The following is a 14,887-nucleotide window of genomic DNA, read 5'->3' as shown; positions in this document are numbered from 1 at the left end:
TGGATGGGGGACAGCCTATATTATTTTATAATTTTAACATCTTGTGTTCAGAATCAGCAACCCTTCAAAAACCTCCAGATACTAACTTGCATCGCTCTACATTCAAACGCACAGCACGTGTTATGGCTTTGTCTCGATTTTTTTTGGGAGCTACAATTCTTTTGTACATTTGATGTTATTATTTTCTAATCTTATTGCGTACTGCACGTGAATTTTGCAACGTTGAAAACCTCCAGATTTTCTTTTTAATTAAACTATCCATAAAAAAGTTGGTTATTTTGTTGTTGGTCCTAAACTATTCGGGAAGGTCAAATGCGTAAAAATAAAACCAACCATATGTTTCTATTTATAACCACAAGAATCAACTGTATAGTTACGTAAATATTTTCAGCTTGCTATCCCTCTTTGAACATCAGTCTAACTTAGATCAAGACAGTCATGATGCACGCGCTAAATCGAGTGCTATTGAAATATAGCAGCAGCAGCAACAACAAGAACAGAATCTAAATGAAGTAAACACACGTCGCCGGCCTGAATGGCTTTGGCCCACTCTTGCTGGTGTTGTTGTCTCATTTTGAACCAAGAGAAAACACAAAAAAAACACATCTAAGGCGCGCATTCACATTTGTGTTGTGGCCAGAGCTTTGCGTTTGGGGTGAGAGGGCGGGGGGGGAGTTTGTAAGCTCTGGCGAGGTTTTTTTTCTCTCTAGGGGAGGGTTGGAGGATGGACTCTGGGAGGCGAGAGGGCGAGGGAGGGGAGGGGAGGGGAGGAGAGAGAGAGAGAAGAGATTAGCGCTGCTCCGAGTTCAAGAGACGAGTGGAACGATGGTAGCTTTACCGCTCCGACTACCATCATCATCATCACCATCATCATCATCACACTTCTCGTTCGGGGAGATGTGCCTCCGCACCCGCTCATGGGATGATGTAGCAGCGACCAGGAGCCGGGCTAAGCGTCCGGGCTGCGTTTGATTCAAGAGGAATAAGGCGACGAAGGATAGCGAAGGGAAGTGAGAGGTTGGCTGGCTGGCTGGCGGAGGCGGTGGTGTGGGTTCGAGATTGAAGGGGGTCGCCAGTGGCTGTGGGGAGACGGAATCGCTGTTGGATTCGCAAGCGACCTGGGCACGCTGACTGGCACGTACGCATTCGCTTATCCAGACACACGTGGTGGTCTCTCAATCACATCCACTTTACATGCTACGTAACACACACGACTTGTACACGCGCTGTGTACACACGTGTGCACTGCATTCATACGTGAAACAAACACACACACTACACATGCGCTATGTACGCACATGTGCAGTACATACACCTACATGACATTCATATACTACTTGTACATGTGCTGTGTGCACATGCACTACATTCATGTAACACACGCGACATTGACATACCGCATGGGCATGTGCTATGTACATATACACGCTATGTTCACATACATATATACGCTATGTACATTACATGTAGCATACTACATTCAAGCGCTACGACACGTATGACACATGTATGAATCTAGCGCGTGTAATGCGTGAACGGTATACGCGTGTCAATGTGTTTCATTGTGGTGTAACATGTCAATGTGTGTGTAACATACGTTTAACATGACAGAAGTATGCCCCGTGTATTTGAACATACGTAGCGTAGTGTGTGCTGTGTGTGTAGTGCGTGTTTATTGTATATGAATGCGTGTGAAATGTGTTTAAATGTAGCTTGTGTAACATGCCTTCATTTAGTGTGTGTGTGAATATTGTGTGAATGTATGTAACTGTTTCAAGACATGATAATCTTATGTTTACACGTTACACACACTTCACTCATACATGTAAATCACTACATTCACACACGTTGACACATCTAAACTGTTTACACATTACACACTTCATACATGTGACACACTTCATACATATGACACACTACATAAACACTGACACATGTAAACTGTTACACATACTTAAATCACACGTCACTACATTTTAACACACTACATTAAAACACGCCGTTACACGCATTCATATGTTACACGCACGCAACTGAGTTCAACACTTTACATGCAGCACATGCAAGACACACATGTTAACACACGTACGTTCGTCTGACATGAAGTTTAAGCACGTAAGGCTACATTCACACGCGTTAAACCACTGTATTTACTATTGCACACACGTTTAACATACATACATTCCTGGGAAGTATAACACTCATGTAGATTCATTATTATTACATAAATGTCGTGTGCTGATAACGTATCCACGGTCTAACACATACAGCCATACACATACAACGCATGTTCACACACGTGGACACATTACTGTGAATGCACGCGTGTGTAGCCACCGCATTCTGTAACGTGTGAGAATGCACGTGGTCATGTGTGTTGGAATGCATTGCGTGTGTGTGTTTGACCTGTATCTTGTGTGTATGTTGTAGCGTGTGTTTAATGTTCAATGCAGCCTCTGTGTGAACATCTGAATGTGAGTGGCATGCACCGTGCCGGCTTTCATAGGTGCCACTGACTCACAGCACTTGCCCCGACAGTCTGTTAAGGCTATACGGGGGATCTTTGTCTTTGTGTGTAGAGTCTACGAACTCGGCGACACGAGATCGATTGCCACTCACGGCTAACGCCAATGACAAGTAACTGAACCGGTCCTGGGCCTCCCATAGGTCGACTCAGCCTAAAATTATCACGTGCTGTGATGTACAGACATCCCAAAACGTCTGTGAAGGCTACACGGGGGATGATTACACACCGCAGCAGGTACTCATTTGAGGCTGAGTCGCCCTAGGGGAGGCCCGGGACCGGTTCAGATAATCTTCACCGGTGTTGGCCGTGAGCGGGAATCGAACCCGGGTCGCCAGGTTCGTGGCGCTGCGTGCCAACAACTCCACTAACCGCCCCCCCCCCCACACACACACCACACACACCACACACCACACACACACCACACACACACACCACACACACACACACTCCACACACACACACCACACACCACACACACACACACCACACACACCACACACACACACCACACACACACTCCACACACACACACTCCACACACACACACACCACACACACACCACACACACACACCACACACACACCACACACACCACACACACACCACCCACACCACACACACACCACACACACACCACCCACACACACACCACACACACACCACACACACACCACACACACCACACACACACACCACACACACCCACCACACACGCACCACCCACACACACACACACACGCCACACACACACCACACACACACCACCCACACCACACACTCACCACACACACCACACACACTACACACACCACACAACACACACACCACCCACACACAAACACCACACACACACCACACACACACCACACACACACACCACACACACCACACACACACACCACACACACACACCACACACACACACCACACACACACACACCACCCACACACCACACACACACCACACACACACACCACACACTACACCCCACACACACACCACACACACACCACACACACACACCACACAAACACACGTGTGGAAAACGCAACAGGCCTGCAGGTGGAGGGGGGTGGGTGGTGGTCCGGGTGGAGCGATTTTATGGGGCAACAGCAAACGAAATTCGGGGAGCACAGGTGGTCCATCCTCCCCGAGAGCAAAGGCGGCGTCAAGAGGGAGCTCTCTCGACACGGGCTGCACTGCAATGTCTTCACCGAGCACGGTACCTCTGCCCTGCCCATGCCGCACTACCAACTGCACCCCCACACGTGCCACCCAGTGTGGGCAACTCGTGCCATCGTAGGGATTATGATGCCTCCCTCTCTCCTCATACTGCACCAGTGCTGTATTCATACCTGTCGTACCACCACCAGCCCACCACTGTACGTGTGGTTTTATTTGTGTGTATGTACGTTGAACTTCTTTCGCACCGTACGTAGCCAACCGTGCTAATCGGAGGTGCGGTTAGTTCGGGGGCCCGCGTCAAACCAGGCCAGTGCGGCTCTGGTTGCTTTTCCACTGCAGGAGCTGAGCCGTGCCGCTGACGTTGCGCGCGGATAATGAACAAGTCGATGCGCACGTGGTTAGGTGACGCGGGATGCTGCACGCAACGGACTGGTCGTAAGAACCGTCCGCTGCTGACCCTGGTTCGTCCAGTACCAGATTCGGGTGCCGCGGCTGCGAAATGTTAACTACCTCGCCTTGTGTGCAGGAAGTCGTGGGGTTCGATCCCAACTCTGACGCCTGCTGTATATTTGGAGTTTGCACGTTCTCCACGTGGTCACACTAGATTTTTCTCCGAATTCTGTGGCTTTTCCCTTCGCATTTAGAAACATGCGTTTGGGGTATTTGGCTGCAATGAATTTCCACGTGATAAGCCACTTCGTTGAGCTATCATTTGTGGCCAGGTCGCTTCAAAAAGAGCTAAATAGCTCAGTGCTGAAATAAAAAAAAATAGTTTCGAGATTTAATTAAGATTGAGACATCCTTTGAGACCAGTGTAGCACGGTTTGGGTCTGGCTCGGCACATCCGAGCCACGCCAGCCCTGAGCTGGCGTGGCATGGATGTGCTGGTGGAAAAGGGGTGAAAAACGATGTCTTGTCCGTGCTGCACTCTGCCATATGATGATGCCTGTGCCATATAACCACCTGGGTAAAATATTCATACTCTATTTATATTTAGGAGTTACTAAAAGGTGATTGCCGGATCAAAGCAATTAAACATAACCTTTTGTTGAAAGAAGCAGAGGAAATAGTTGATCATTCCTCAAAGGTAAATATCACCATAAGGTTTTGGTGGCATTTAGATGACCCGTGTAATTTGCTCCCCACTGCACCACAAAGACTCCCCCTAACTCTAAAGGCAATCCTAATGTATCTTACTGTCAACACAAGTTACACTCTGACCTACAGCTCACTCCGTTAATGGCGAGCAGTGGACGGTGAGGGACGCTTTGGGTTTACTCTCTGGTCAGATGAGTCCCATGCGATTCTAACAACAACTTCAGCTTGTGTAACGTGCCCGCTATTTTCTGGCTCGCGGAGAGAGAGGCCGTGAGGAGAGGCAGCAGTCAGGCGGTGAACCGGTGCCAACTCCCCCCCGCCCCCTCCCCCAAGCTCTGTGGTCCTTTATGTATGAAGGTGTTTTAGGCCAATGAATGGGTGTTTCCATATGGGAGTAAACCGGAGCAGCGGAGAGAAAACCCACACGTGCGAGGGGGAAACACTCTATTCCAATACACACGGAGAACAGGTGGGGGGGGGGGGGTCCATATTTGCTCAACCACCTTCTGGCAATCACTTTAATGTGCTTTACAATTTGGACGTAAGGACTCTTTTTTTCTATCTCCCAGGAAACCAACTGAGTGCCTCCGTGAATTTGCAGAGTGTCGATCAATCGATGGCACTCGGGGAGTGGATAACGTCGACCCGATGTATTTCAACTCCGGTCACATAACATTTCATAAGTACACATCCCAGAATATATATTTGTTTTTTCAAGGTGGCATCCGAAGTGAAGCTGAGAAACAAATATTTGGTTAGGTTTAAAAATTTTATGTGGTGCGTTTGTCGGATGTATTTATAACAAAAACGGCATTCGCTGGTGAGTGATTTTTTTTGTGTAAGCATTTGAGTAGTGGGTAAAGCGGAAACCCCTTCTAAGAAAGGCTCCTTTTTTCATTGTTCACAAGAATAGGCGACTGATTCTTGGGCTTCTTTGTTGTAATAATAGGGGAGGGTGGAGGAGATGGGGGGGATGTTTAGCCTCGCAATGTGCAAACATTTAACATGTGCAGATGGGCTCGTATCCAGGGTTACAGAGATGAGCACGTATTCAGTCCTTGGGCTGCAGCGTACAATTGAGCTGCTGAACTGGGCCTGGGGGGGGGTGGGGGCTACTGGAAAATTATTGTTCGACTAATGTTTATTTATTTTTTATAACTCGGCAGAAATGAGTTCTGAGCGGAGCGGTGGGACAGCGGTTAGCTCGCCGCGTTTTGAAACCCCAGTGACCGCCTTCGCAAATGCGCCGCGAGCCAGCCATGGTGAAGTATGATCAAACGACCACCCCCCCACCGCCCACACGACCAACGTGGCCATGCCTTCATTCAATAGTGGATTGACAGAGACTTTCGACTTTTTTTTCTTTTTCCGCGACAAGTTTGTTGTTTCGAATAAGGTTGGCGGTCGCGGTGTCTCCATTGTCTGACTTCCATTCTACGAAGTATTTTGAAACTTTATTTTTAATACAGTCTCGGTGGGTAAGTTCTTCATCTGGTAGTAGATATATCATGGCTGCTGATGAAGTTAGCCCTTTTAAATAAAATAAAAGTCCATTCAAGAGGCTCTTATTCTCCATGAAGTAAAGTATATACACAGAGAGACTGTTTGAATGGCCTGATATGGTGGCACTGTCGACCCATGCTATCATTATAATCACCAACCTGCCCATTTTGTTCCTCATATCCGCATAAGTGTTGCAAATCACGGATTTTAGGAAGAATTTTCCATCACTTTTCTTATCCGCAAATAGGCGCTAACATTTGTGCGTATTATAGGCAGGTCGTATTGTGGCAGGGTAGCGGATAATTTGAAATGCGGTTAATAGGAAGAGCGAATAAATAGGCCATAATTAGAAACGCAAGCCAGAGGCTGCGTCGAATGTACACAATGGATTTCGCGAAAACAACTTTAGGCTGTCTATTTTGAGACTCGTGGCAAAGCAAAGATCACAAGAGAGTAAGATACAATTTACTGCGTTTGCGTGCAGCGATACGGCGGAGTGATACGAAACGCATGTTCGTTTTAACTGCGTTACACCGGCTCTCAGTCATAAATTTCAGTCGTAAAATATGAGTTGCGCTGTTGACAAGGCTGGCCAGCGCTGTGAGTCGTGCTCTTGCGTTCTCTGACCACATCAGCTGATTTTACAGCTCATTTGCTACTTGCCTTAATTAAATCGAGTTGCGTTGTTGGGCGTCAATTTGTAATTCGCGGTGCCGGGAAAATTTCCATGTATTTAAAATCACTCCTCTTTAATCTGTCTGGCTTGCCGAGCTCAGTGTAAAAAATAGGAGGCCTTTCCCACCGTCTTAATTGAATTGTCGGTAATTAAATTTCATGCTCGCATACATCTCTGCGTGCCGCTTGTTTTTATGCGCACTGCTTCATCAAATGTTGTTATAATATGTCCAGTAGCACGTAATGATTAACCCACACTCCCTCACTCCAACCCCCCTCCACATCCCCCTCCCACTCCCCCCACTATTTAATATTGATGAGCCAGCACCACTGAGCTCTTGGGGTTTGAGTTTGAATCCAGGTTTAAACCACCTGCGATGAACCTAGTTCTCAAGCGCAGTGGTGAGCTGACATTGGGTTGCACAGAAAAAAAAAACCCATCATAATGAATTCGGTTTTGCACTTAACTTAATTAAATTCCAGCCTTGATTAATAAATGTATTAGTTCGTGGCAGCCTAGAAATACTGTACATCAGCCGTGCATCCCCGCAGCCTATTACAACCTGTTTTATGCAGGGTGGTGGTCACCCATCCAAGCACTATCCAGGCTCAAACATGCTTAGCCTGTTATGTCTGACGAGAGCGGGGGGGGGGGGCATTCCAGATGATTTAACCATGGATATCTCTCGTATATTAATAATTAGTGAAATTTCATAGCAATTAAGAATTAAGAGCTCACCGAAGCTAAAGACCTGAGCTACCACCACCACCATCATCATTCGCACTGTCTTCATAACAAAATAATACTGGTAGGAACCTCCTGGTTCTACCAGCCCACAGGGGATTATTGTGTCCGTCCGTCCGTCGTGCATCCAAAAATGGGAGGGGTGGGGCTGGGTGGAGAGGGGAGGGTGGGGAGGGTGGAGAGGGGCTGGGTGGGGAGGGTGGGGAGGGTCTGGGTGGGGAGGGTGGGGAGGGGCATGGGTGGGGAGGGTGAGGAGACGCTGGGTGGGGCGGGTGGGGAGGGGTTGGGTGGGGAAGGTGGGGCTGGGTGGGAGGTGGGAGGGGTGGGGCTGGGTGGGGAGGGGCTAGTCACCCCGTGGTGCCCTTATAAAACTCAACGTTTAACCTACTCACAGCGGCTTGTGCCTGCCCTCACAGTCGGGCATATTTGCGGAATACACCACGCCGCCGTTGACCCTGGCCATTGACCGAGCAACCCAACGTTCCTACCAGATCCCTCCGCAGGACAATGTGTTACATATTATGTTGACATCTAGGGCAATGACCCGACCACGTTGTCATTATTTCAATCGCTTTTACAAAACAGTTTGAATTCACATACCTTCTAAATGTGACTGCATCTCGAAATGCAATTCGGAAACACTAGGCATATCTATGCATTGCCTTACTCGAAGAAAATATATAACACACTAAATTGCAACAGAAAAATAATGCGGGTGGGCCTGGGGCAATGTCCCCATCAGTGGAGCTGAGAAACCGGCCGGAGGTTTGCACGTGTGACTACGTCTCGTTTGGAATTCCCAGATGCCAGGTTGCGTAACTGATGGACTGCTCAAGCCGTGCGCCCAGCACCAAGGCTTCACTATATCTCGAGTGTGGATCGGCAGAGAGAGACAGTTGAAGGAAGTGTCTCTAAATTCTGCCCACCCGCATGCCCACCCGCATGCCCTCAGCCAATTGGGTGGCAACGCTCGTCGTCATTTCCACGGTGGCCAGGCGCGTAGGCTAAGCTATATTTTGAGTGTGGATCGGCAGAGAGAGAGAGAGTGGAGAGTTTCTGAATTCCGCCCGCCCGACAGCCCGCAGTCAATTGGGTGGCAACATTCACTCGGAGCGGTCCGTTTGTCATTTCCACGGTGGCCAGGCGCGTAGGCTAAGCTATATTTTGAGTGTGGATCGGCAGAGAGAGAGAGAGTGGAGAGTTTCTGAATTCCACCCGCCCGACAGCCCTCAGTCAATTGGGTGGCAATGTTCACTCGGAGCGGTCCGTTTGTCATTTCCACGGTGGCCAGGCGCGTAGGCTAAGCTATATCTTGAGTGTGGATCGGCAGAAAGAGAGAGTGGAGAGTTTCTGAATTCCGCCCGCCCGACCGGTGGCAACGTTGACTCGGAGCGGTTAGTTTGTCATTTTCACGGTGGCCAGGCGCGGTAACCTCACGTTCCATGGACGTCGTCAGTCCGGCGCGCGTCTGCGCGTCAAGAGGAGGAGAGGGCTTCGTGATGGTTTCATCACGGCATACAGTAGTCGCCATACACCATCCAGTTGAACCCCTCCGCTCGCCTGGCACGGCACGCACACGGAGGGACGGACTGACCCGGCAATATGCAATGCCATGCCGTAGCTGGGCAAGAGGGTTCGGGGCAGGTGTTCCTGTCTACATCATTGTCCGCTGGGGCCGTCGACAGTGTGTGCAGCTGCCCGTTAAAAAAAAAAAACACAAAAACGCCGCTGCCCGAGACAAAGATGTGTGCTTTCGGCAAGACGTATTACATCTGTTGCTTATCGCGTGGCCAGCGTAGTTGGTCTTCGTGGTCCGCGATGGCCTGGGCTGTGACGGGGTTTGGTGGCGTGGCACGTGATTAACGACGAGTTTGAAAATATGGGGTGCCTGTTGAAAAGTATCGTTCGTTATTTAAATAAATATTATGTACTTATATCACAGCAGTTGTAGGTAGGTTGATGACACCGTAGGCATGCGCAGTTGGTGGTATGAAGGTGCTATGGTGCAGACTTGTCTTCCCCCTGAATCTCCACATGCTGCGTTGTACAACGACAAAAATTGTGAGATCAGGGCCGTCCATAGGGGGGGTGTGGGGTCTGGGCCAAATCCCATAGTGTGCCCCCCACCTCACCATGCCTTCAGACTAAACCAGAAGCGTGACATCTGACATCGTGATATCAAAACGCGGGGCCCAGGGCGGTCGCCCCAATTCGCCGTGTACCCGACGGTTACTCCGCCTGACGGTGAACCGGAATCAAAGCGATGACGTGAAGAGGTGGCCAAGAGCTGGATTGTAAATGTTTTTTTATTTTATTTAAATTAACAATGAAACGCAACGTTCCAGTGTGCCGATGGAGGGAGCTTCAATCGGTGTTAATATTCCCCTGCTCGGACTTAGAAACGTCGACATCGATCGAGAAGATTCAACTTGAAAGGTGTGCGAATAAGCGTGCAGTGTTGGCATGCTCGTAGTTATGCAAGTTATGTCGAACTTCTTTCGCGCCGTACGTAGCCAACCGTGCTAATCAGAGGGGCGATGGGAAGGACAGCAAACTAAACACAACAAACAGTTCTAAAGAAATGAGTTTAACATGCAGAGGCAGGAAGAGCAGCGCCTGGATGCGAGAACATACCCAAGTTAGACTCATCGCATTGAATGTGATGAAAAGTAAGTGGGGGGAGAGAAGGGGGGGGGGGCATGTCGCTTGAGGGGGATGATGTCTGGTGGCCGAGACCAACTAGGGAATAGCAGCGGGAGGGAAATGAATACATCCGTGATGCGTTCTTTCCAGCAAGGCCTCCACACAGCAGGGAATTAATTGAGAAAGGGGGGGGGGGGGGAGATGAAAATACTGAACTCACTAATCGACGAAGGCGGCGTTTATAACCTCGAATGCGGTGAGAGCGGGAATTTTTTTCTACGTATTTTTTTTTCCCCCCTAAATCTTTTTCGAGCTGGTCGTGCTCGCTAGAGCTACCGACGCTTGTGCGGCATTGCGTCGGAGGAAGAGGTCGGCTTTTAATGCCCCCGGATCGTTGGCAGGGATGGTGAAGGGGGGTGTGGGAGAGCGGGCCCACTGGAAACATCCACATGGTCTAGACTCCAGATGAAACGCACGCTGCAGTTGAGTGAAACTGTTTGGCGGAAGCCAAAATACGTTGCCTTTGACAATAGCTAAGAGGCAAATCGCATCCAGCGCCGATAAAAGCCGAAGTGATTACTTGTTGAAGGTTTGCCGCGAGATTATAATCTATGTATGCCCCCGTACATGTAGCGTCTGTTGTGGAGGTGTTTTCCCACAGCTGATGGAAGCGTATTATTCTTCGGCGTATCAGCAAAGCGTTGCGGAACAAAGTATGCTTTTAATCAGGCTCAGGGTCGAGAGCAGAAACGCTGGCAGTGATCAAATGCAAAAATTCTGCAAATGTGTTTCAGCCGCCCGAAGGATGTTAACAATTTTCCCATTCAGTTCGTTGTCTTTTATTCAATATCGTCTAATGAACCAGTGAATGGGCTGTTGTGATTGAATGGCTTCATTAAAAAACACACGCACACACCGATAAACAGCGGTTGAGATACAAATTGGCCTGAGTCCCATTTTGCTTTTAAAGCCCCCAGGACAATTTTCGGGACTGGGGTGTAGTATGTGCTTAAAAGAAAGTTGCGACATTTTTTTTCTTGCCAAGACAAAACATTTCGCACGCACAATGTCTTTTGCGAGAGAGAGACAGAGAACCCCGAGTCAAGCCTCCAGTGCGATGGCTCCCAGACTCCAACCCCCCACGCTCGTGCCGTGCATCTCTCTCCGACGGTGACTCTGGGGTTTTGCAGCCCCCCCCCCCCCCCGCTTGCCGTTTGGCACGATTGTCCAAAGTTTCGTTTCCCACAAATTGTAGTCGCAGAGGAAGCTCCGAGCACATTGATCGAATCGTCGGGCATCGTCGTGCTGAACCGAGCACGCCGGTGCAATCCTGAAAACGCATCGGGCGGCTGCACATAACAATCGCGGATGAAACTTGCGCAGAACGTCTTCTGCAATGTCCCCAATATCGGAGCGTCGGAGTCTCACCGCACGGCTCCTACCACATTTCCTTTGTCCACATCCATGGGTAGCACATAGAGGTCCCTCCGTTATGAGATGCTCAGAGTAGCCGTTTCAGGTATTTATTCACAGATCTATCGATCTGTGTACGACCACGCCGTTCCAACTGGAAACATTCTGCGGGTAAAATGCGTGAAATATTTTCCGTGTTTCCCGGAATCGGGAGAGTCGCGACAGATGCTTAGACGTCGCGCGTCGTTAAACAGGCAGCAAGGAGTAATGCGCGCGAAGCTTCCTGTGGTCAGGTCTCAATTACCCCCCTCGCCCCCCCCCCCCCCCCGTGAGGCAGCGATGCACAGCGGCCGTCGTAAAGGTGATCAGTAACGCGGCAGAGGAAAACTGAATCCGAGAATCTCACCGGAGGGAGATCTTTGGTTGGGATTCCTCCGAGAGTAGCGCCTTACCCAAAACGATTGGCGTTTGGCCCATGTCGCCGTCGCGTGACCTTCTTTTAATGGTGGGAGGTTAGGGGGCGGATGGGGGGGGCGAGGAGGTGTTTGTACGAAAACTTAAGAGAGGCGGTGGTGGGTGGTGGTGGGGGGGTGCACAACACAGTCGGGCGCTGTTGAACAGGCTTTAAACAAATGTGAATCGTGGGACGGAATGTAATGAGACTTCTGGCTTGGCAGAAAAAGTGAGAATTTCGAGGGGTGGGTGCAAAGCCTTCGGCAAGAGGTCGCGGGTTCGATCCCGACCCTGACGCCTGTATTTCTGGAGTTTGCACGTTCTCCCCGTGGTCGCGTGGATTTTTTCTCCGGGTCCTCCGTTTTTTTAAATCCTTTATATTAAGTTCGCTTGCTTGCTTGCTTGCGTGCTTGCGTGCTTGCTTGCTTGCGTGCTTACGACCGTGCAAATCTTTCGGTCGTTTTTTAACCCACTTCCCGTGATCCAATCGAGCTGACATTTTGCACACAGACTCGTTGTGCGTGACAATTAATCTTCGTGAAAAATTTTTTCCAAAATGTTACACTGTTTAGGGAAAACAAATTAAATATTTAATTACCAATTGCTTAATACTGGCAGACAATCATCTGACCCATAGGTGGCAACCATCCCAAGCCAGAGGACGAGAGGACTCTAGCCGCCACGCATATAAAGGATTTATAGTGAAAAACTTTGTTTTTACGGGTTATACTTATTCCCCTCCGCATTTAGGAATGAGCAATGACCCAGCAGCCTGAGTAACAGTCCAGTCCGTTGTGCGTAATACGCAGTCCAGTCCGTTGTGCGTAATACGCCGGCTCTCCGTGTCCACGAGTAAAGCGGGCCCTGCGAAGACCGTCGCTTAACCCATCGCTTAGTCGGACTCAAATTTGTACCCAACATTTTTATTTTTTTATTTTTTTACTCAGCTGCTATAGAATTTTCTAAAATGTATAGGCGAGTGCCTTGGGGAAAGAAATGTTGAGCAGCCGACCCCATGCATGCAGTAACGGGTAAAAGCAAATATAATATAGTTGTATAAAACTCAACATGTTCATCAGTGACACCGTGTGTGGCCCTTACAAGTGGGGGGGGGGGGGGGGGGGGGTAAAAAATAGGTGATGGTCCCTCTTCCTAGAACGACAAAGTAGGGCCATTGAATGAAACGCCACCTATTATGTACATTTTCCATGTAAGGCTGCAGTGTAGTTGAATGTTTTGGTGTTATTGGTGCTTGTGTAGCATGTATGTATGTTGAACTTCAGTTTAACACGTAGCAGGCTTTCGCGACCAATATTATTCATAATCAACGTTTTTGGGTTTAGATCGCGTTGTTTATAAATGTGTCGTAACCCTCCACCACCCGACACGGCCAATCAGTAAAAAAGTGTCACGTTGACAAAAGACAAATAGTTCACTGATTGGCCGTGTCGGGTGGTGGAGGGTTACGACACATTTATAAATAACGCGATCTAAACCCAAAAACGTTGATTATGAATGTTGAACTTCTTTCGCACTGTACGTAGCCAACCGTGCTAATCGTTAGCACTGATAACGCGGCAGTAGCATAATCGCCGAATGATGTGTACGATGAGTTCAAGTTGTCTGGATTTTGAGGTTAACATCATCAGGCTGCATTGGGTTTTTTTTGCAAAGCAAACTCTGGACCGGTTTCGACCTTCTGTGTCACATCAGCAGCGTTGAAACTCGTCGAACAAACGCTGCTGGTTCACGAGATGTTAATTGGTAAGAGGGCTCCGTGTAAAACACGGGGACCTCGTTCAACGCAGTAATGAGACTTCTGGCTTGGCAGAAAAAGTGAGAATTTCGAGGGATGGGTGCAAAGCCTTCGGAAAGAGGTCGCAGGTTCGATCCCGACCCTGACGCCTGTATTTCTGGAGTTTGCACATTCTCCCCGTGGTCGCGTGGATTTTTTCTCCGGGTCCTCCGATTTTTTCACCTCCGCATTTAGAATCAACATCAACGTGCGTTTCGAGTGCTTGTGCTGCGGCAAATTTCCACGTGATGAAAAACGGCCACTTCACTGGGCTATCATTCTTTGATGGACCGGGTCGCTTCTAAAAAAGAGCTAAATACCTCCATGAGCCCTTACCTTTGTAAAATAAAATAAAAAAAATTGGTGGTGGCGGTGGGGTCGGGGTGAGTCGGGCGGCACTGCGTAGGCAGACTTGAGTCGGACTTAAAGTGGAGCTCCTGTGTGTTCGTTGCGAAGCGCATTGTTATTACACCAAAAACACCCACACACACTCACACATTTGCCGAGCGCGAGCTTGCACGCACGTAGGGTGGGGGGCGGGGAGGAGGTTGAAAAGAAAAGCCGGGCATAGAGAGCCTCTGATTTCTTGCAACAACAGAGGAATCATCCGCAAGTGTCGGCGCAGGAGAGAAAGTGGGGTTTCTCTTTCATCGCGTGCGCTGGAAACGGTCGCGGCATAAAATAACAGAGATGCTTTAATCCGACAGAAGAAAAAAAAAACCACAGGCACACAGTTCCCTTACCACCCTCACTCCCTTCACATTTAAATTGACGCTCAACCGTCGATTCTTTGTGATAACCTCGCTTGCAATTGCAATAGACTCGTGTTTCTCTCGTCTGTTTACGTG

At 49.0% G+C, this 14,887-nt stretch overlaps 1 protein-coding gene across 2 annotated transcripts in view; it reads left to right on the top strand.

Moving 5' to 3' along the window:
- Window positions 1-810: 810 nt before the first annotated feature.
- ABL1 (ABL proto-oncogene 1, non-receptor tyrosine kinase) overlaps window positions 811-14,887 on the top strand; it is a 100,268-nt gene continuing 86,191 nt past the window's right edge. For both annotated transcript variants that reach the window (XM_061571590.1, XM_061571589.1), the window contains exons 1-2: window positions 811-1,138; window positions 3,584-3,751. In XM_061571590.1, coding sequence (XP_061427574.1) covers window positions 3,631-3,751 — 121 coding nt within the window. In that variant the 5' untranslated portion in view covers window positions 811-1,138; window positions 3,584-3,630. The remainder of the gene's footprint in view (window positions 1,139-3,583; window positions 3,752-14,887) is intronic.

The sequence above is a fragment of the Lethenteron reissneri genome, chromosome 48 (assembly GCF_015708825.2).
Source record: "Lethenteron reissneri isolate LAM-NWPU_2019-01 chromosome 48, ASM1570882v1, whole genome shotgun sequence".
Classification (NCBI taxonomy): Eukaryota; Metazoa; Chordata; class Hyperoartia; order Petromyzontiformes; family Petromyzontidae; genus Lethenteron; species Lethenteron reissneri.
The sequence above is the reverse complement of the archived record's forward strand: the minus strand, read 5'-3'. Positions and strand labels throughout refer to the sequence as shown.